Source organism: Pipistrellus kuhlii, unplaced genomic scaffold (assembly GCF_014108245.1).
Source record: "Pipistrellus kuhlii isolate mPipKuh1 unplaced genomic scaffold, mPipKuh1.p scaffold_m20_p_70, whole genome shotgun sequence".
In the NCBI taxonomy this organism is placed as follows: Eukaryota; Metazoa; Chordata; class Mammalia; order Chiroptera; family Vespertilionidae; genus Pipistrellus; species Pipistrellus kuhlii.
In genome coordinates, this window is record NW_023425574.1 from 791,155 (window position 1) to 810,077 (window position 18,923).

At 49.8% G+C, this 18,923-nt stretch overlaps 2 protein-coding genes across 16 annotated transcripts; one reads left to right on the plus strand and one right to left on the minus strand.

Moving 5' to 3' along the window:
• Positions 1-18: 18 nt before the first annotated feature.
• On the minus strand, positions 19-9,166 carry RPL8 (ribosomal protein L8). Of its 4 annotated transcripts, none has more exons than XM_036422512.2 (6): positions 9,162-9,166; positions 2,200-2,346; positions 1,979-2,120; positions 1,338-1,556; positions 418-533; positions 19-209 (listed from the first exon to the last, which is right to left on the minus strand). In XM_036422512.2, the coding sequence occupies exons 2-6, from the start codon at positions 2,335-2,337 to the stop codon at positions 51-53; spliced, it is 774 nt and encodes a 257-aa protein (XP_036278405.1). In that variant the 5' UTR covers positions 2,338-2,346; positions 9,162-9,166; the 3' UTR covers positions 19-50. The 4 variants fall into 4 exon arrangements, with proteins under 4 accessions (XP_036278405.1, XP_036278404.1, XP_045431882.1 ...); XM_036422511.2 differs by lacking the exon at positions 9,162-9,166 and adding an exon at positions 2,615-2,749; XM_045575926.1 differs by lacking the exon at positions 9,162-9,166 and adding an exon at positions 2,524-2,543.
• Positions 3,407-18,263, plus strand: LOC118710109 (zinc finger protein 7). Of its 12 annotated transcripts, XM_045575916.1 has the most exons (8): positions 3,828-3,981; positions 5,377-5,611; positions 5,711-5,758; positions 6,133-6,259; positions 8,830-8,946; positions 9,067-9,194; positions 14,423-16,016; positions 16,235-18,263. In XM_045575916.1, the coding sequence occupies exons 2-7, from the start codon at positions 5,522-5,524 to the stop codon at positions 16,013-16,015; spliced, it is 2,103 nt and encodes a 700-aa protein (XP_045431872.1). In that variant the 5' UTR covers positions 3,828-3,981; positions 5,377-5,521; the 3' UTR covers position 16,016; positions 16,235-18,263. The 12 variants fall into 12 exon arrangements, with proteins under 12 accessions (XP_045431879.1, XP_045431877.1, XP_045431878.1 ...); XM_045575921.1 differs by lacking the exons at positions 9,067-9,194; positions 16,235-18,263 and adding an exon at positions 14,247-14,267 and having other exon boundaries at positions 3,763-3,981; positions 14,423-14,631; XM_045575915.1 differs by lacking the exon at positions 9,067-9,194 and having other exon boundaries at positions 3,829-3,981; positions 8,833-8,946; positions 14,247-16,016.
• The last annotated feature ends 660 nt before the right edge of the window (positions 18,264-18,923 follow it).

The window sequence follows — 18,923 nt, forward strand, 5'->3', positions numbered from 1 at the left end:
AGACAGCACAGCTTAGTGGCAGGAAAACAAACTTTATTAAGTCCCCCGCCCTAGTTCTCTTTCTCCTGTACAGTCTTGGTTCCACGTAGACGCCCAGTCCGGCGAGCGGCAATGAGACCCACTTTTCGGCCAGCAGGAGCATCTCTGCGGATGGTGGAGGGTTTGCCGATGTGCTGATGGTTGCCACCTCCAAATGGATGCTCTACAGGCTGCAGACAAAGGGAGGTAGTGTTAACGTGTGGTGATCCAATCTATCTAAGGGAGAGGTTGGGGAAAGGGCTGGATCAAGAGGTCTATACTATACTATTAATTGTCACCCAAATTCCCCACCTGAAGAGAGATCCCAAAGGACCTGCCTTCCCAGCCTGAGGCCCTGTATCCTAAATACTCCCCACTGCCTATTACTGGGCTACTTACATTCATGGCCACACCCCGCACACGTGGCCAGCAATTTCTCTTTGCTTTATACTTGTGGTAGGCACGTCCAGCCTTCAGGATGGGCTTGTCAATGCGGCCACCTCCAGCCACCACACCTGTTGAGGATAATTGGACAATTCAGAAAGGTGCATCATATTCTCTCATCAGACGAGTATTCCCTGCCGGTTTTTCTCAGCACCCCAACACCTGCACGAAACACCTTCTCTGTATTGTCATATAGCATCACTAAATTCACAGAAGTGCCAGTAACACTTGGCAACTACCACCCAGAAACCCCCTAGTAACTGACAGCAAGCCTCTTCAGGCTCCATGGGATGCCAAGCAACACATTTAGACATACCATGTCACCTGGAATGCCTATCTCAATCCAGGTTTCTCCAGGGAAGCCCTCCCCGTAACACATCTGACATGGGCAGCAGGTCACTCAACCTTTGAAATCCAACTTGATGGCTGAACCACCATACCATACCATACCATACCATACCATATCTTGGCCAGCTTTACCACAAGACTTGAAAGCATTGTCAAACAGCACAGTGAACAAACCTGGATGCAAATCCTTTATAATGCACATACTGGGCGATTTCATGGTAATCAAACATCTCTGAAAAGGTTGTTAGCAGGTGAAGGTAGGGGCAGGAACCATGAAAGTCCAGGTTATGAGAATACAGACAAGTCCAGTGGGTTAAACCTGGTCTACTTTAACTCCAACCCTAGAATGAAGCAGGTTCCACTGTGCCCACTTTTCAAATATCACAACTCAAAAACTATGTTATATACTCAAGCTTACAGAGCCTAAACTTTATTGGAATGGGAAGCTGGGTTCCAGGGCCAGGGTATACCGGTTTGCTAGCTGTTCACACGCGACTAAAAACATTCAACTGCTGCCTGCCACTCACCGACCACAGCTCTGTTGGCAGAGGAAATGACCTTCTTGGATCCCGAGGGCAACTTCACTCGCGTCTTTTTGGTCTCTGGGTTGTGGGAGATGACCGTAGCATAATTTCCAGAAGCCCGGGCCAACTTGCCCCGATCACCAGGCTTCTCCTCCAGGCAACACACGATGGTGCCCTCAGGCATGGTGCCCACGGGGAGCACATTGCCAATGTTCAACTGAGCTGCAAGGGAGAGCATCCAGGAAGTCAGTATGGTGAGATGGCACTTTCGGAAAAAAAAACCAAAACATTTTTATGGATTTCAGAGGAAGGAAGAAAACCATGAATGATAATCATCCATCAGCAGCCTCACCCCACTAGGGATGAGACCACAACCCGGCAACTGCCCAACCAGAAACCAAACGGTTACCTCCTGGTTCATAGGTCAATACTCAGTCTGAGACAGCGGTATGGCAGGTTAGTGTTTTTAACGACTGCTGGCCAGAGGCAACGCAAAGCCACTCCCTACTCAAAACACCCCAAAATGACCACTGCACACAGGTTATGTTCGGCACGGCAGGGTTCACCGTGGGGCTTTTTCCTAAAAGCCTAGGGGGGGAACCTCCCAATGCAACCCCATCCTCCCATCAAAGCACGAAACTTACCCTTCTTGCCGCAATACACGAACTGGCCGGTGTGGATGCCTTCGGCGGCAATGAATAGCTCCGTCCGCTTCTTAAAACGGTACGGGTCCCGGAAGACCACCTTGGCCAGGGGGGCGCCGCGGCCTGGGTCATGGATGATATCCTGCGGGTCGAGGCGGCGTGAGCGTGGGGGACCCAGCGGAGCGCCCCAAGCCCACCCGGCCCCGGCCTGCGCCCCGCACCTTCACGATGCCCTTGATGTAGCCATGTCGCTCCGCGAAGTCCACGGCGCGGAGACGCGCGGCGCCCTTCCGGTGTTTCACGTGCGCGCGGAACACGGAGCCAGCGCCTTTCCTCTGCCCACGGATCACGCGGCCCATGGCGGCAGTCTGGGGAAACCTCACGGTCAGCGCCGGGGGGGGGGGGTAGGGAGGGGGAGAGACACACTACACGGACACAGATACTCCCGCCACCCGGCTTCAATGCTCCTTTTTCCCAGGATCCATCCATCTCCAGTTCCTGGCCCCCTTCGAGCCACCACCCCCAGCTGTGCACCCGGGAGTCATCTCAGGAGCTGGCCTAGGTCCTTCGTGGGCGTCAGGGCGGCGGATGGCGGCGGATAACAGCGAAGCGGTCAGGGGAAAAAACGCTACTCACCTTCTGCCTAGCGCGGCGGAAAGAGGATCCTCAGCGCTCGAAAGCGGCCTTATCTTCCGGGGCGGGGCCTAAAGCACTTTAACTTCCGGGCAGGCGCCGAGGCCGCAGGCGAAGTGCACCCTGGAACCTGTAGTCTTACCCCGCCGCCCGGGACTCTGCGCAGGCGCACTGGGGAGCCGGCAGCTCTCGAGCCTCGCGATCGTCCAGCGAGCTGGGCCCGGGAGAAGGGTAGAGGGGCGCCCCACCCACAAAGAGGACTCTCGAAGGGTCACGCTGCCTAACACCGAGCGTGGGGTCCGGGGCTCCAAACTTGGCCTGACCAGGTCCCCTTAAAAGGAAACGGGTGGGTAGGTTCGGGGAACGTGGTTTACAGTAGGAAGACCGGGGTTCAGAAGACAGAGGGGAAACGTCCGATTTCTGCGGAGGAGGAGGGGCAGCCAGCCAGTAAATGGGGAGAGCAGAGCTGGGGTTCCATGGCCAGGACGAAGGGGGAATGGGCGAGGGAGCATGATCTCACCCAGAACCTGCGTGAAGGGGTGAGTGGGATTTGAACCCGGAAAGGGAGCAGCTATGGATGGAGGTGGGGGTCTTAGCTGTGGAGAGGGGACTTCCCGGAGACCCGGAGGGACAGCTGCAGGGCAGGGGGGGGGGAGGGCAGGGTTTTTTGTTTGTTTGTTTTTTAAATATACTTTATTGACTTTGTACAGAGAGGAAGGGAGGGAGAGAGAAACATCGATGAGAGTCATCTATCAGCTGCCTCTTGCACACCCCCTCCTGGGGATATGCCCGCAACCAAGGTACATGCCCTTGACCGGAATCGAACCCGGGACCCTTCAGTCCCCAAGCCGACGCTCTATCCATTGAGCCAAACCGGTCTCGGCTCCAAGTCAGTTTTTTATGGCTGGTAGCGAAGGAGGCCCCCATAAGCCAAGGTTTCGGGTTCCGTCCCGGGTAGGGCACGTACAAGATTCAACTAATGAACGCATAACTAAGTGAAATAACAAACAGATGTTTCTTTCTCTCTCAACTCAATGAAGAAGAATATATATTCTCAGTTTTATTCTCTTTAAACTAGAGTGAGTCTTTATAAGAGAACTTCCTCTGGGCTCGGCCCCGACCTACTTCAATGTTGGCCCCGCCCCCATCGTTCCAGCCCCGGCCTGGCAGGGGCCCCGCCCCTCCCAAGGCTCTGCACTCCCCGCTCTCTGGCCCCGCCCCTTCTCAGGGGACCAGTCAGGAACCAACGAGAGGGCCGAGCTTCCTAGCCGCCCAGAGGGGCCGGAAGCCAATTGGACAGCTGGCGCGGGTTTCGAGGCCTGTTTCCGGCGTCGTCGCACGCTCGGGGCTCCCGGCGGTCCTGCGGGAGGGTGAGTTGCGGCGCCCGCGCCCTCCCCTGGAGCGCCCTAGCGGAACCGCGCCCGCCCGCCTCCAGCACAGCGGGCCCCGCGCTCCCTCCGCAGCCTCTGGGCGGGGAAGCTCGAGCGACGCGACGCCTTGGCGAGACCCCGAGCGCCTGACAGAGGATGTGGCGGAGCTGCGGCCGCTTCGCCGGCGGAGGCGGGAGGGTTTGGGGCGAGTGCTGCAGGCTCCAGCGTGGCCTTCCCGCCAGCCTGCTCTCGAGGGATCCTGGGTTCTTCTTCCTGCACGACCACCGTCTCCAAGGGCCTTCCTTCCCCTCACGGCCCGTGGAAAACCTAGTCTTAGTGTCTGGAAGGGCTGTTCCTTGCGTGGGTGGGAAGTTTGCCTCTCAGGGCTGCCCTTCTCTGCGTGCACACGGCCTGGGGCATCCCCCCACAAGCCACTTTAAAAACAAACAATATATATATATGTATGTATGTATATGTACATGTATATGTATGTATGTATGTTATTGATTTTTTGCAGAGAGGAAGAAAGGGATAGAGAGTTAGAAACTCAATGAGAGAGAATCATCGATCAGCTGCCTCTTGCACATCCCCTACTGGGGATGTGCCCGCAACCAAGGTACATGCCCTTGACCGGAATCCGGGACCCTTCAGTCCGCAGGCCAACGCTCTATCCACTGAGCCAAACCGGTTTTGGCAACACAAGCCACTTCTGACCCAGAATCTCCTCACTCTGACCTACCAGGGGGACATGGGGAGAGGGCCAAGATTACATGAGGGGTTCCTGTATCCAATTCTCTGCCCCACGATTCATTATCAGACTCCCAGCTACTCTGATGTCCGGTCACAAAGCGATTCCCTGTGATCTGGCCCCACTGGCTCCTTTGGCCCATTCCTTCCTGCCTGAGCCCCTTTGCAAATGCTGGGCCTGTTGCTTGAGCACCTTCCCTATCTCCATCTCCTTGGCCTAGATAACTCCTCCAGGAAGTCACCCATCAGAGTAAGTCAGGGAATCCTACTTTATTCTTTAAATTCTCATCCGAGGATATTTTTCCATTGATTTTTAGAGAGAGTGAAAAACAGAAATATCAATGTGAGAGAAATCCATCAATTAGTTGCCTCCTTCGTGAGCCCGACCAGGGTCGGGCAGGGGAGGAGCCTGCAACCAAGGTACATGCCCTTGACCAGAATCAGAATTGAACCCAGGACCCTACAATGCTTGTTCAGTGACTTGTGAGGAACCCTTGGATCCATAGGCCAACCCTCTAGCCACTGCGCCAAATCGTCGAGGGCAGAGTATCCTACTGTAAATGCTTTCGTAGTTCCCTGTATGTGGGTGTCCTCACAGTTCTAACGGTGCATTTATTTGGGTGGTTACTAAACTTTTTTCTCTACTAGACTGAGCTTCGTGAAGGCAGAGCCCTTGTACATTGCTCACTGCTGCATCCTGTTGCCTGGTTGAGCACCTGGCACAAGTGGCATCCACCCCGGAAGTGTCCGTGGAGTGATTCACAACCACCACACGCTCTGAAAGATCTGAAAGATGAATGAAGCCTCGGGGGACATATGCTCAAGTACTGTGTCTGCTTTGGTTTCCCCCTGTGTCCCAGCCAGAGACTACCGGGAAATGGAGGTAAAGGATCACAGAACACAGTGCCCCCTGTGTTGTCCTGGATGTCAGGTTTGGTGGGGCCTCCAGCACCCTGACCTCTGACCCTTTCACAACTGTCAACAGGTTTCTCGGCCAGGACACATGGATACTCACCCACCAAGCCTCATGGTAGGAGTCTGACTGCCTCAATTCCCGCACTCTTCTTATGAGGGTTCTGCCACTTCCTCTGGGTATCCACTCTGTCCATTGTGCCTGGGCCTAGATCATGCAATAGCCTCTTGCTGTGGCCCATCCCCAAGGAAATGAGCAAACCACTGCCAGGACTCGGGCCTGCCTGAGGCTCTCCAGTGGAGGGTTGTAGGTCCATGGCCTGGGTCCCTTCCCTCCTCCATACTGCCCCTGTCCTTGATTTTAGAGCCAAAGTCTCCTGGTGACTGTCTTGCCCAACCCTGTGGTCCACATTTCTGAGACACACCGTGAGGTGGCCCCAGAATAGGGCTGGTACCCAGCAGTCCCTGGGGTGCTGGTTTGTGCCCTTTCAGGAGGCTGTGACATTTGGTGATGTGGCTGTGCACTTCTCACGGGAGGAGTGGCAGTGCCTGGACCCTGGCCAGAGGGCCCTCTACAAGGAGGTGATGCTGGAGAACCACAGCAGTGTGGCCGGACTAGGTGAGCCTGCACCTTGGGACCCCTCCCCCTGCGTCATAGATCTGCACCTGCCTAGCCAGGCCTATTTCATAGCTGGGGATATGGAGGCCATGTGGTCAGGTCCTGACCCTAGCATAGGTCATGGTGAGCCAGCCAGGCTCCTAGATTTGATCACGTCACAGGTTTAATCCTCACATGGTATGTGGACTTCTGGGAGGCGATACAACCTCTTCCTTGTCTTGGCTAAGAGATTAACTTTTAGGAAATAGAATTCAAACGAAACAGCTCCCGGGCCCCCCTCCCCCCATCATTTCTAACCTCTGGAGGAATCTATATAGATGGAGTGAGTTGAACTTGTCAAATTTTTTAGAGGAGTCCCTGTGAAACACCTGGGCCCTGGGGAAGCCCTTATTTCTTTCATGGTCTGTGGTCCAGCTAGCTTGTGAATCTCTCCTTTTGTCACCTTTGTCATTCCTAGTTTTTGCACAAATTCATCTATTCCCTTGGATTTTTCATTTTCAGCATGTGGTTACTTATAATACTCTCCCTCTTTACTTTTAAGCTCTGTTGTGTTTGCAGCTGTTTCCTTATGTAAGTTTTTGGCAGTGTCTTGATTGGTTTTGCCCTAGGACTGTTTATTCATCATTTCAAAGAGCAAGGTTTTGGTTTTGCTCAACTTTTGGGGAGTGGTGTGTGGGGCTCCTTATTCTCTATTTCACTGAATTCTGCCCGGTTTTTATTATTTTCTCCCTTTGTTTGTATTTGCTGTGTTGTTTCCAATGTCGTGAATTTACAGTTTACCTCATTCGTTTGTGTTCTACTGTCCTTATTTTTAGTAAATATATTTAAAAATGTAAACTTCTCTCTTTATATACTACTTCAGCTGCATCCTACAAATTGTGCCAGTTAGTAAATGGCTACTGAATCTCCAAATGGCTGATAGTTTTGAGCTGCGTGCTGTGGTTACTTTCATGTTCTGTTGCATTTTGGTGGATCTGTGTTCTGGGGTCCTAAACACTGCACCATGACACCTTCAAGGCTGGCCCAAGCATGTTTCTCTGAACGTTACATGTGTGCTTGAAGAGAACACACGTTTCCTGTTCAGTGTGGGATACTGCCTGCACTTGAGGCCTTCAACCTGGGATCTCCCTGCCTGCCCTTCTCCACCCCCATGGTCGGGAACCTGAGGGAAGCTCCAGACACAGGGATGGGATGGGATGGGGTGGGGTGGGGTGGGGTGGGGTGGGATGGGATGGGAGATCTCCACACTGATGCCTGCAGCAAGGGGCAGATGGCCTAGAAGGAAGCTGTCAGATGGATATCCACAGATCTCCACCGCTTTCAAGGCTGCCTAGCTCCCTTTGCGTTGCGCAAGGATGCACGACTGGGGGTATCTGTGTGAAGACTGGACCTCATTGCCTTCTGGTTTAAAGTGTGTTTTGTTCATTGCTTTATTTTTGTTGTTCTTTTGGGTACATTTTTTTCCTTTTTACAAATTTTTGTTTATTGATTTTTAGAAAGAGGAAAATAGAGAGAAAAACACATTGATTTGATATTCTGCATATTTATGCATTCATTGGTTGATTCTTGTATGTACCCTGACTGGAGATCAAACCTGCATCCTTGGCAACACTAAGCAATTGAACTACTCAGCCAGGGTGGGTTTTTTGTTCGTTTGTATTTTTTTTTAAATTATTATATTTTATTGATTTTTCACAGAGAGAAAGAGAGAGGAACAGAGAGTCAGAAACATCAATGGGAGAGGAACATTGATCAGGTGCCTCCTGCACACTCCCCACTGGGGATGTGCCCGCAACAAAGGCACATGCCCTTGACCGGATTCGAACCTGGTACCTTCCAGTCCGCAGGCTGACAACGACTGAGCCAAACCGGTTTTGGCTGTATTTTTTTTTTTTTTAAATGTATTTTATTGTTTTTTTACAAAGAGAGGGATAGAGAGTTAGAAACATTGATGAGAGAGAATCATTGATTAGCTGCCTCCTGGACACCCCCTAATTGGGATGTGCCCGCAACCAAGGTACATGCCCTTGACCGGAATCGAACCTGGGACGCTTCAGTCCACAGGTTGACGCTCTATCCACTGAGCCAAATTGGTTTTGGCTGTTTGTCTTTTTTTTAAAATAAGAGTTTCTTTGACCAAAACTGATGATCTATGCTGAGAAGCAAGATCTCAAATGCTCCTGTCCTATTTCTTAATCACCCCTACCTCTTGGAACACATACATGCCCTCTGAACTGAGGGGATTGCTGGTAGAGCCTCGCTTTTCTCTTCTTGAAGCACAGTGGCCTCTTCCTGGCAAACTGTTGGGTGACAGGGTCCACTGGGGATCTTCGCCTTGAAGCAGGAGGGAATGGGCTGGGAGTCCAGGCATCCCTTGCTGTCTAGCCTCAGGAGCTGGACTGAACCAGACAGAGGGCCCATGTGCCCAGATCATAACCCTATGATGCTCCCTTGAGAGACTCTGCCTGTGCCAGCAGCCTCCCACCCTTTACTCTTGGAAACCAGGGGGCACTGAGTCCTGAGCTGCATTCCCAGCAGCACCAATGTGGTTTCCTTTGTCACCTTGACAGCAGGATTTCTGCTTTTCAAGCCTGAGCTGATCTCCCGGCTGGAGCAAGGGCAAGAGCCATGGGTCCTTGACCTGCAGGGAACAGAGGCGAGAGAGGCACGAAGGACCCTCCAGACAGGTAAGGATTGGTCCTGTGCATAGAATCTGACCGGGAAGGCAGATGCTAGAGATCACCATGCAAGTTTGTTTTTAAACCATATCTTATTAAGTTTCTCATCTTACCAATACTCTTATTAAGATACACACATGGATGCCAGAGAAGGAGTAATCTTGGTTCTGAGCAGCTTCTCGGGTGAACATCTTGTCACTGGTACTGTTGAGCTTCCTCCAGACCTTCTGGGATCTCAGATGACCCTAGCCTCTCAGGTCAGGCTCCGGGCTGCCATAGAAAGCACCGTACACTGGAGGCTTGAGTTGACAAAGATTAACATCTCACAGTCTTGGCACTGGCAGGGTTGTGACCCCTCTGAAGTCTGTAGGGGAGGATCCTTCCAGCTTCTGGTGGCCCCAGGTGTTCCTCTGCTTGTCACAGCGCATTCTTCCGTGTCTATCTTTCCAAGGACAGCAGTCATTGGATTAGGGCCTCCATACTTCAGTGTGACCTCATCCTAACTGACTCCATCTCTAGGGTCTTGTTTGTAAATAAGTTCATATTCTGAGGGTCTGGGCTGGAGCTTCAGCACACCTTTTTTTGGGGGGCACAATCAGCTCATAACAAGGGCCTTCCTGTCCAGACCTCTTTTTGACCCTTTCTAGGAAGGTGTAAAGCAAGCATGCAGCCGCCTGGCGTGAGTTTGACATGCTTGATGTAAAGGGACAGATTGGCCCAGTTAAAACCCAGCCCTCATGTCACATTTCCAAAATGGAGAGATATTTTAAAAATATATATATTTTATTAATTTTTTACAGAGAGGAAGGGAGAGGGGCAGAGCGTTAGAAACATGGATGAGAGAGAACCATCAATCAGCCGCCTCCTGCACACCCCTACTGGGGATGTGCCCAGAACCAAGGTACATGCTCCCTGACTGGAATCGAACCTGGGACCCTTGCGTCCGCAGGCTGACTCTATCCACTGAGCTAAACAGGTTAGGATGAGATATTTTTAAAAGATACCTGTTTTTATTGATTCAGAGAGAGGAAGGGAGAGATACAAACATCAGTGGTGAGAGAGAACCATTAATTGGCTGCCTCCTGTAGGCCCCACACTGGGGATTGAACCTGCATCCCGAGTATGTACTTTGACTGGGAAACGAACCATGACCTCTTGGTTCATCTCAGTGCTTAACCCCTGAGCCACGTAGGCCAGGCTGACACCATGGCAGGAGAGCCAGAGCTCCTTAGTAAGTGGTTCACATATGGAGGTGACCTTCCTGGTGGTTAGGCATCAAGAAGACTTCCCGCCGAAACTGGTTTGGCTCAGTGGATAGAGCGTCGACCTGCGGAATGAAAGGTCCCGGGTTCGATTCTTGCCGAGGGCATGTACATTGGTTGCAGATACATCCCCAGTGGGGGTGGGGGGGGTGCAGGAGGCAGCTGATCGATGTTTCTCATCGATGTTTCTAACTCTCTATCCCTCTCTCTTCCTCTCTGTAAAAAAATCTATAAAATATATTTTTTTAAAAAGACTTCCCTACGATGAGACTTAGAGCTGCTCCCAGACCTGGATGTTCAGGGCAGAGGACAGCCTTGTGGATGACTGTTTGTGGAACATGTTAGAACATGCCCAAGTGTGATATTGTTGGTTGGTGCAGCTCATAGTCCAGGATCCTCTTGTTATGGGAGAGGGCAGGGCCTGTAGCTGATACTTCACAGCCAGCCTGGTCCCAGGACTCGAAGCCCCTGGGGACTTCATGGTCAGTGTCATAGTTGCATTGGTGAGGACAGAATTTAGTCCGAGTGACAACTGCAATAGGTCAGAGTACACTGAGAGCTAACTCAGCTTCCATTTGTTTAGAGGTGATGGAGCCAGGCATGGGGTGTGATGGATCACAGAAGAGAAAGGCAGGTCCATGTGACACACTTGGCTTGCTGATGGGCCCTGCTCTTGGGAGTTGGCTGGAACAAGCATCCTCCAGTTTTCTCAAGCAGATGCTTTAAAGGGGTTGGTGTTGCCGAAACCAGTTTGGCTCAGTGGATAGAGCATCGGCCTGCGGACTGAGGGGTCCCGGGTTCGATTCCAGTCAAGGGCATGTGCCTTGGTTGTGGGCACATCCCCAGTAGGGGGTGAGTAGGAGGCAGCTGTTCGATGTTTCTAAACTCTCACTGATGTTTCTAATTCTCTATCCTCTCAATTCCGCTCTGTAAAAAATCAATAAAATATAGTAAAGAAATTTAAAAAAATAAAGGGGTTGGTGTCATCTTGGGGATGCAATGTGGAGCTTTAGAAGGCTTGCTAGTGTTTTGTTATTCATACCAAGGGGGAGGCCTGGTTGAGCAAGCTCAGAGGAGCCTGGCTGGGCTAGAGAGGAGAGGGTCATTGCCAGAGGAGTAGTCCTTAGTAAGTGGGCACAGGAAGAGATGGGCTGTACTGTGTGCAGGTGTCTCGTGACCCTGAGGGAGGGAACATATGCATGTTGAGCCAGACAGGAGCCTGCTGGCTGAGTATAGGAGACTGTTGCTAGGGATGTGGCATGTAGGGAGGCAAGACCTTTGTAATGTCACTAACTGCTGCTTGCAGACTTGGCTGCCGGAGAGAGGGAGGTGGACGCCAAGGCAGCCAGGTGGGCTTGCAGTGTCCTCATCTGGCTGCAGGAGGCCCAGGCAGTGCTGACATCCTTAACTGCTCTCTCAGGGCTGTTCATAGGGGCCTCTGCCTTGAAACAGCATGCAGAGGAAATAGTGCTTGTCTGTTTTATCTCTCTATGGCTGCTCCTGCCCTGTTGGTAGAGCAGGTTTACCAAGGTTGTTTGTGCAGAAACGATAAACAGTGAGGAACAGGCAGGAGATGTCCTACATCTTAAGGTCAGAGAGATGTTGAAAAAGTGTGTTTGGTGGAACAGACCTGGGTTTATTCCTTAGTTTCTCATAAGCTGTGTGACCATAGGTGAACTCTTTAACCTCTCTGAGCCACACACTCCTTATCCACTGCTGACCTCACTAACTTGTATGCAGCCTCTTCCATACCCCAGGACTGACATAGAGATGGGTCTCCATTGCTGAAGCACTGATGTGAGGTGTCAGGAGAAGCCTGTCACTGGGTCCGCGGTTTCACTGTGGGACAGACCTAGGCTAGTGAGGGGTCTGGAGGTGATTAGGGATGACAGGATCCGACTTAAGCAAAGACACTTCCTGGGATTGCAGAGCAGGAAGGAGGTTGAAGCTTATATGGAGAGTCCAGAGGGTAAGTGAATGTCAGGAAGGCTTGTGTGGGCTGGCAGGGTAGGTGGACCCCTAGAAATGCACAGGAAGGAGAAATCCATATGGGGAAGGTGAGGCGCAGACTGGCAAGGGACATGATCAGGTGTCAAATTGGAGAGAGGGGCCTGGAGAAAGCAGAGTTCTGGCCTTGGGACGTACTCAGAAGTCCAACCAGGAGACAGGCCCATGCCCAGCCCTTCAGCCTCACCTTTGAACACCTTTCATTAGCCTTCCTGCCTTGTCTTTCTTAGCACCTGCCCATACCTCTATTTTAAGTTTAAAATTCATCTTTTTTCCTCACTACCTCCTCTGACCTCTCAGCCTAAATCTGCCTCTCAATAAACACCCCCCACCCCCCCAAAAAAAAAATCAGGCTCACTTTCTTTTTTTGCTGGTAATCCTCACTTGAGGATAGTTTTAAAATTGAATTTTATTTTGTTATTTATTTATTTATTTAAATATATTTTATTGATTTTTTACAGAGAGGAAGAGAGAGGGATAGAGAGTTGGAAACATCAATGAGAGAGAATTATCGATCAGCTGCCTCTTGCACATCCCCTACTGGGGATGTGCCAGCAGCCAAGGTACATGCCCTTGACCAGAATTGAACCCAGGGCCTCTTAGTCCGCAGGCGGACACCCTATCCACTTAGACAAACCGGTTTTGGCTTTCAATTGAATTTTAGAGAGAATGAAAGCAGGGGGTGGGAAAGACAAACATTTCTTTGGGAGAGACACATCGATTGGTTGCCTCCTGTATGCACTCGAGCTGGGGCTGGGATCAAGCCTGTAACTGAGATACATGCTCTTTTTTTTTTTCTTTTTTTTTTTTTCTTTTTTTAATATATATATATATATTTCTTATAGATTTTTTCCAGAGAGGAAGGGAGAGGGGATAGAGATTTAGAAACATTGATGAGAGAGAAACATTGGTTAGTTGCTTCTTGCACACCTCCTACTGGGGATGTGCCCACAACCAAAGTACATGCCCTTGATCAGAATTGAACCTGGGAGCCGAAACCAGTTTGGCTCAGTGGTAGAGCATTGGTCTGCGGACTGAAAGGTCCTAGGTTCGATTCCGGTCAAGGGCATGTACGTTGGTTGTGGGCACATCCCCAGTAGGAGCTGGTCGATGTTTCTGTCTCATTGACATTTCTAACTATCTCTCTCCCTTCCTCACTGTAAAAAAATCAATAAAATATATTTAAAAAAAAAAATCGAACCGGGACCCTTCAGTCCTCAGGGCGACGCTCTATTCACTGAACCAAATCATCTAGGGTGTAGATTCTTTTTGTTTGTTTGTTTAAGTTTTGTTTTGTTTTGTTTTGAAAAATATATTTTATTGATATTTTACAGTAGGGGTGTCGAACTCAATCAGAGAAGGGGCCAAAATCTAAAATCCAGCCTAAATCGCGGGCCGAATGGTTTACTGAACAGTTATAAACTGTCATTGTGATGGAAATGCAGCGGAGTGCAGTGATGACAGCGCGGTGCGGGCCACATTGCAAGGCCTGGCGGGACGGATTTGGCCCGCGGGCCTTGTGTTTGACACATGTGTTTTACAGAGAGGAAGAGAGAGGGATAGAGAGTTAGAAACATTGATGAGAGAGAGTCATCGATCAGCTGCCTCCTGCACACCCCCCACTGGGGATGTGCCCTCAACCACGGTACATGCCCTTGACCGGAATCGAATCCGGGACCCCTCAGTCTGCAGGCCTACGCTCTATCCACTAAGCCAAACTGGTTTCGGCTAGGGTGTAGATTCTTTATGGACTTTTCCTCACACCATTTCCCCACAGAATGAACCTCTGCTGATGTAGCCTCCTGTTGGAGAGTGGCTCTTAGCGCTCAGCTGAGTACACTGCGGTTACATGAATGTGTAAAAGAAAAAGTATGAATGAAACCAGATTTTGAGAACTGTCAAAGGTGTCAAGTTTTGATAGTGTCTTTGCATGTCAGGTGTCCTAGAAGGGAGCTCAGTTCCTAGTAATAATCCCCACCTCAGCCTCTGCCCTTTCTGTGAGCTCGGGAAAAGCAGCCTTATCCTGCCTGTATGTTTCAGATTCTCCAATAAGCACTGATGGTGAGCAGGCTGGTGAAGATGTGCACTTGCTAAAATCGGAGTCCCTGACAGCGATGGTCAGAATCACCCCTTGGGATTATGCTCAGAGTCCTGGATTTGGAGACACCTCTGATCCCGAGGTCTGGCCAGAGAGTAAGCTAAGCTCTCTCTTTCAGAAACACCACTTGCACTCAGGGACTGTGGCTTCCAGAAAGACCTCTGCCAAGGAGGATAAGCAGGGACATGTCAGCCTGGGTTGTCAACCTGAGAAAAGTCAGGAGGTTGCTGTAGACGGGCCATCTCGAAGATGCGATGTGTGTGGCAGCAGTTTCAGATTCATGGCTCTGCCTCACTTCGGTGTACAAAAGAAATGTAACAGATGTCAGGAGTGTGAGAAAAAGTTGTCTGATTGCTTTAAGGGGAAACATCAAAGTAACTGCCATGGAGAAAAGCCATATGAGTGTGCGGAATGTGGGAAACTCTTCAGGTTGTGCTCACAGCTTAATCAGCATCAGAGAATCCACACTGGCGAGAAACCATTCAAATGCATAGAGTGTGGGAAAGCCTTTCGCCTGAGCTCAAAACTTATTCAACATCAAAGAATTCATACTGGAGAGAAACCCTACAGGTGTGAGGAATGTGGGAAAGCCTTTGGTCAGAGCTCCAGCCTCATCCACCATCAGAGGGTACACACAGGAGAGAGGCCCTATGGCTGTCGTGAGTGTGGGAAGGCCTTCAGCCAGCAGTCTCAGCTGGTCAGACACCAGAGGACTCACACTGGAGAGAGGCCCTACTCATGCCAGGAGTGTGGAAAGGCCTTCAGCCAGAGTTCAACTCTGGCTCAGCACCAGCTGATGCACACTGGGGAGAAGCCTTCAGTTCCAAAAACCCTGGATGGTGCCAGCCTCGTTGCACACCAGAGAATCCACGCTGCAGAGAAGCCGTTTAAATGTGATGAGTGTGGGAAGGCTTTTAGGTGGGTCTCTCGGCTTAGTCAGCACCAGCTGATTCACACTGGAGAGAAACCATATAAATGCAACAAATGTGCAAAAGCCTTCGGTTGTAGCTCACGGCTTATTCGACACCAAAGAACTCACACTGGAGAAAAACCTTTCAAATGTGATGAGTGTGGGAAGGGCTTTGTCCAGGGCTCACACCTGATTCAGCACCAGAGAATTCACACCGGAGAGAAACCCTATGAGTGTAGTGATTGTGGAAAAGCCTTCAGCCAGAGTTCAAGCCTCATTTACCATCAGAGAATCCACAAGGGAGAGAAACCCTACGAGTGCTTGGAATGTGGAAAAGCCTTCAGTATGAGCACACAGCTCACAATTCATCAGAGGGTTCACACTGGGGAGAGACCCTATAAATGTGGTGACTGCGGGAAAGCCTTTAGTCAGAACTCAACCCTTTTCCAACACCAGATAATTCATGCTGGAGTAAAGCCCTATGGATGCAATGAGTGTGGGAAAGCCTTTAGTCGAAGTTCATACCTTATTGAGCACCAGAGGATTCACACACGTGCCCAATGGTACCATGAATATGGGGGCACTCTGGAGGGTTCTACTCATGTGAGCCGTAAAAAAGTTAACACTGTAAAGAAACTACACAAGTGTAATGAATGTGAGAAAATATTCAGATGGCGCTCTCATCTCATTATACATCAGAGGATTCACACTGGAGAGAAGCCTTATAAATGTAATGAATGTGGCAAAGCCTTTAATCGGAGCTCAAGGCTCACTCAGCATCAGAAGATTCATATGGGATAGACCACTCATCTTTTTTATTTTATTAATTTTTTACAGAGAGGAACGGAGAAGGAAACAGAGCCAGAAACATCGATGAGAGAGAAACATCGATCAGCTGCCTCCTGCACAGCTCCCACTGGGGATGTGCCCGCAACCAAGGTACATGCCCTTGACCAGAATTGAACCTGGGACCTTTCAGTCTGCAGGCTGACACTATCTTCTGAGCCAGACCGTTTTTGGCCACTCACCTCTTTGTGTGTAAGTGGGAATAAACCCAGCCTTAACCTACTTAAATTATATGGGATCATTGATACTAACAAGCTAGGAAGTAGACTCAGAATTGCTCTTTAAAAGTATCCAAGTTCATACAAATGTGTTTATTGCTGGGAATCTGATCTTAACCCAATCCATAACCCAGTGTCCCTTGCGTCAGGGGAGTCCTGTGTAGAGTTCTGAGTGTGCACAGGGATGACCCAGGTTCTGCAGCTGATGCCTGAAGTACTATGAGCTCTGCCAGATGAGAATCTCAGTTTCTTCAGCACCAGTATGCTCAGACTGGCTTAAGCAAGGATGTGTGAGCGTGCATGTGCTGAAATCAGAAGAGGAGTATTTGGAATTACCTTCTGCCTTCACCTGACTCCTTTAAACCTTTTCCCCAATTAGCAACCCAGGGATGCAGCCACCTAGGGTCAACGTGAGTTTTCATATGGTCCAAGCCACTATGATTATTCTGACTGACAGGCTGGGCCCATGTTCATTCACTTTCTCTCTCAGAGCAGTTTCTGCCATGGAGGACACTGGATGAGATAGACCTGCTGCACTGACCCCCTCCCTGTCCAGTGTCCTGGATTCAAAAGTTGGGAGGGAGTCCAGAGACCAGGGGTCCACTTGCGACTGCTGACCTTTGGTACCACAATCGGAGGGGCAATATTTGAGATGCTTTCATTGCACAGTGGAGGAGCCATTTCTTCCATATGTGTACAGGTATCCCAGAGAGGGACAGGTTAGTCACTTCAGGATTTGTTGTGACACTTAATTTGGGTCACTACACTGGTTTGGTCAAGCCCACAGCAGGTCCCCAAGACCTTACCACTTCTATTGTCATGCATGGCATAGCCTGTAGCAGGCTATGGATTTGAGTCAAGTGGGAAAAAATGCTTGCTGGTTCCCATGTTTGTATTAGGAAGTTTCTCGAGCTTTCTTCAGTTGTTGGGAGCAGTGGACTTTGAGGTGGTTGAGTTTATGCGAGTTTGTGTTTCCAGCACATGGGTGGAGCCAGTCAGCCTGATTATCAACTGCTACTGCTTATCCTTCACTGCCTGACAGGTCCTCCACCTAGTGCCAGGATGCCATGAAATCAGTGGGCGCATCTCTCTAGTCATCCCTACTCTACCCAGAACTTGTGTCTGGAATGGTCAGTGCCAGAGGGTCAGGGACTTCTGTACATTATGCAGAGGTTATGCTCATTGTGTCCCCACCTCAACTGCTGTGCTCACCTATGTGGTCACTGCTGGCACTTCTGGATGGGTGGGCCCAATTTGGAAGGGCCGTAAATATTTTAGGCCATCCAATAATGGTTCTGGAGCCAGGGTACTGAGTGGAGAGGGCACACTTGCCATCTCCTGGCACTTGTTACTGTTGTGCACTGAAGGGCCTCTCCATTGGACACCACCTCCCTTGTCTACTACTGGGTAATGAGGGACAAAGGATGGAGTATTATATGGATTCTTCCAGACTCCAGCCTGGACATGATGCTCTTTCTTAACAGTAACTGCAGGCCAGAGACTTCTACCTTAAATCTCCTTCAGTATTTGAGTCTGCACAGCTATGTTCCTAGATCAGGGGCTGGTGAACCCGGTCCAAGACCTGGTTTTGTGTGGCGCTGAGGCCATAAAACTGGATGTTTTGAATGCCTACCAAGCAGACCAGATGTTTTGAAATATTCTGTCCTCTTTTAAAAAATACCTTTTTATTGATTTCAGAGAGGAAGGGAGAGAATAGAAGTATCAGTGATAAGAGAGAATCATCTATTGGCTGCCTCCTGCACACTCCACACTGGGGATTGTGCCCACAACCTAGGCATGTGCCCTAGTTCATAGGTTGATGTTCAACTTGAGCCCCGCTGGCCCACCTCTACTTTTATGCAATATTCCCCAATTTGGGCTTCAGTAAATACCAACTCATTTTAAGGATTTCCAGCACTGTTTAAGAATAGGTTTTAAAATACTTTGGACTTCCCTTATTGAGTCAATAAATTAAACCCATAATTCTAAGCTGGTTGCTTTTATTCTCAATTATTAGGTTGAGCTTTGGTTTATGATGTTGGATTGTAACCATTTTGAGGTTTGTGGAAACTTCCCAAAGTGTTTGCGGCAAAACAGAATCCAGTGAGTTTACACACCTGTATCGCCAGTGTGTGTGACTTATACTCACACCCCAGCAAATGTTTGCTGAATGAGTGAATGATGACTTTGAGGAGTATCCAGGCTTTGAAGTTGAGAAGTCAGAGCCCCACAGAAGAGGAACAACTACCAACTACTACAGGATTTAAATAAAGTTGATACAGCTGAAAGGTAATTTTCCAGGTGCATCATTCCCTGGGACAAAGGTGGGAAAGGCCAGCCTCTGTCCTCATGTCCAGGTCCATGATAATCAACCACAAAGAAGGGTAGACGATTCCTTTGTAGTCTGGGTGAATCCTGTGGGTGTACGGGGTCTGCCCACTTCAGCCTGATGAGAGCTGAAACAGTGAGAGCTGACACCACTTACCAATGGATTCTGTACGACCCTGGAGTGAAGAATGATTTTTAAAAAATTGATTTAAGGGGGAGGGGGGCAGAGAAACACTGATTTGCTCCACTTTTTTTTATATATTAATTGGTTGGTTCTTACATGTGCCCTGATGTCATCAAACCTGAAACCTTGGTAT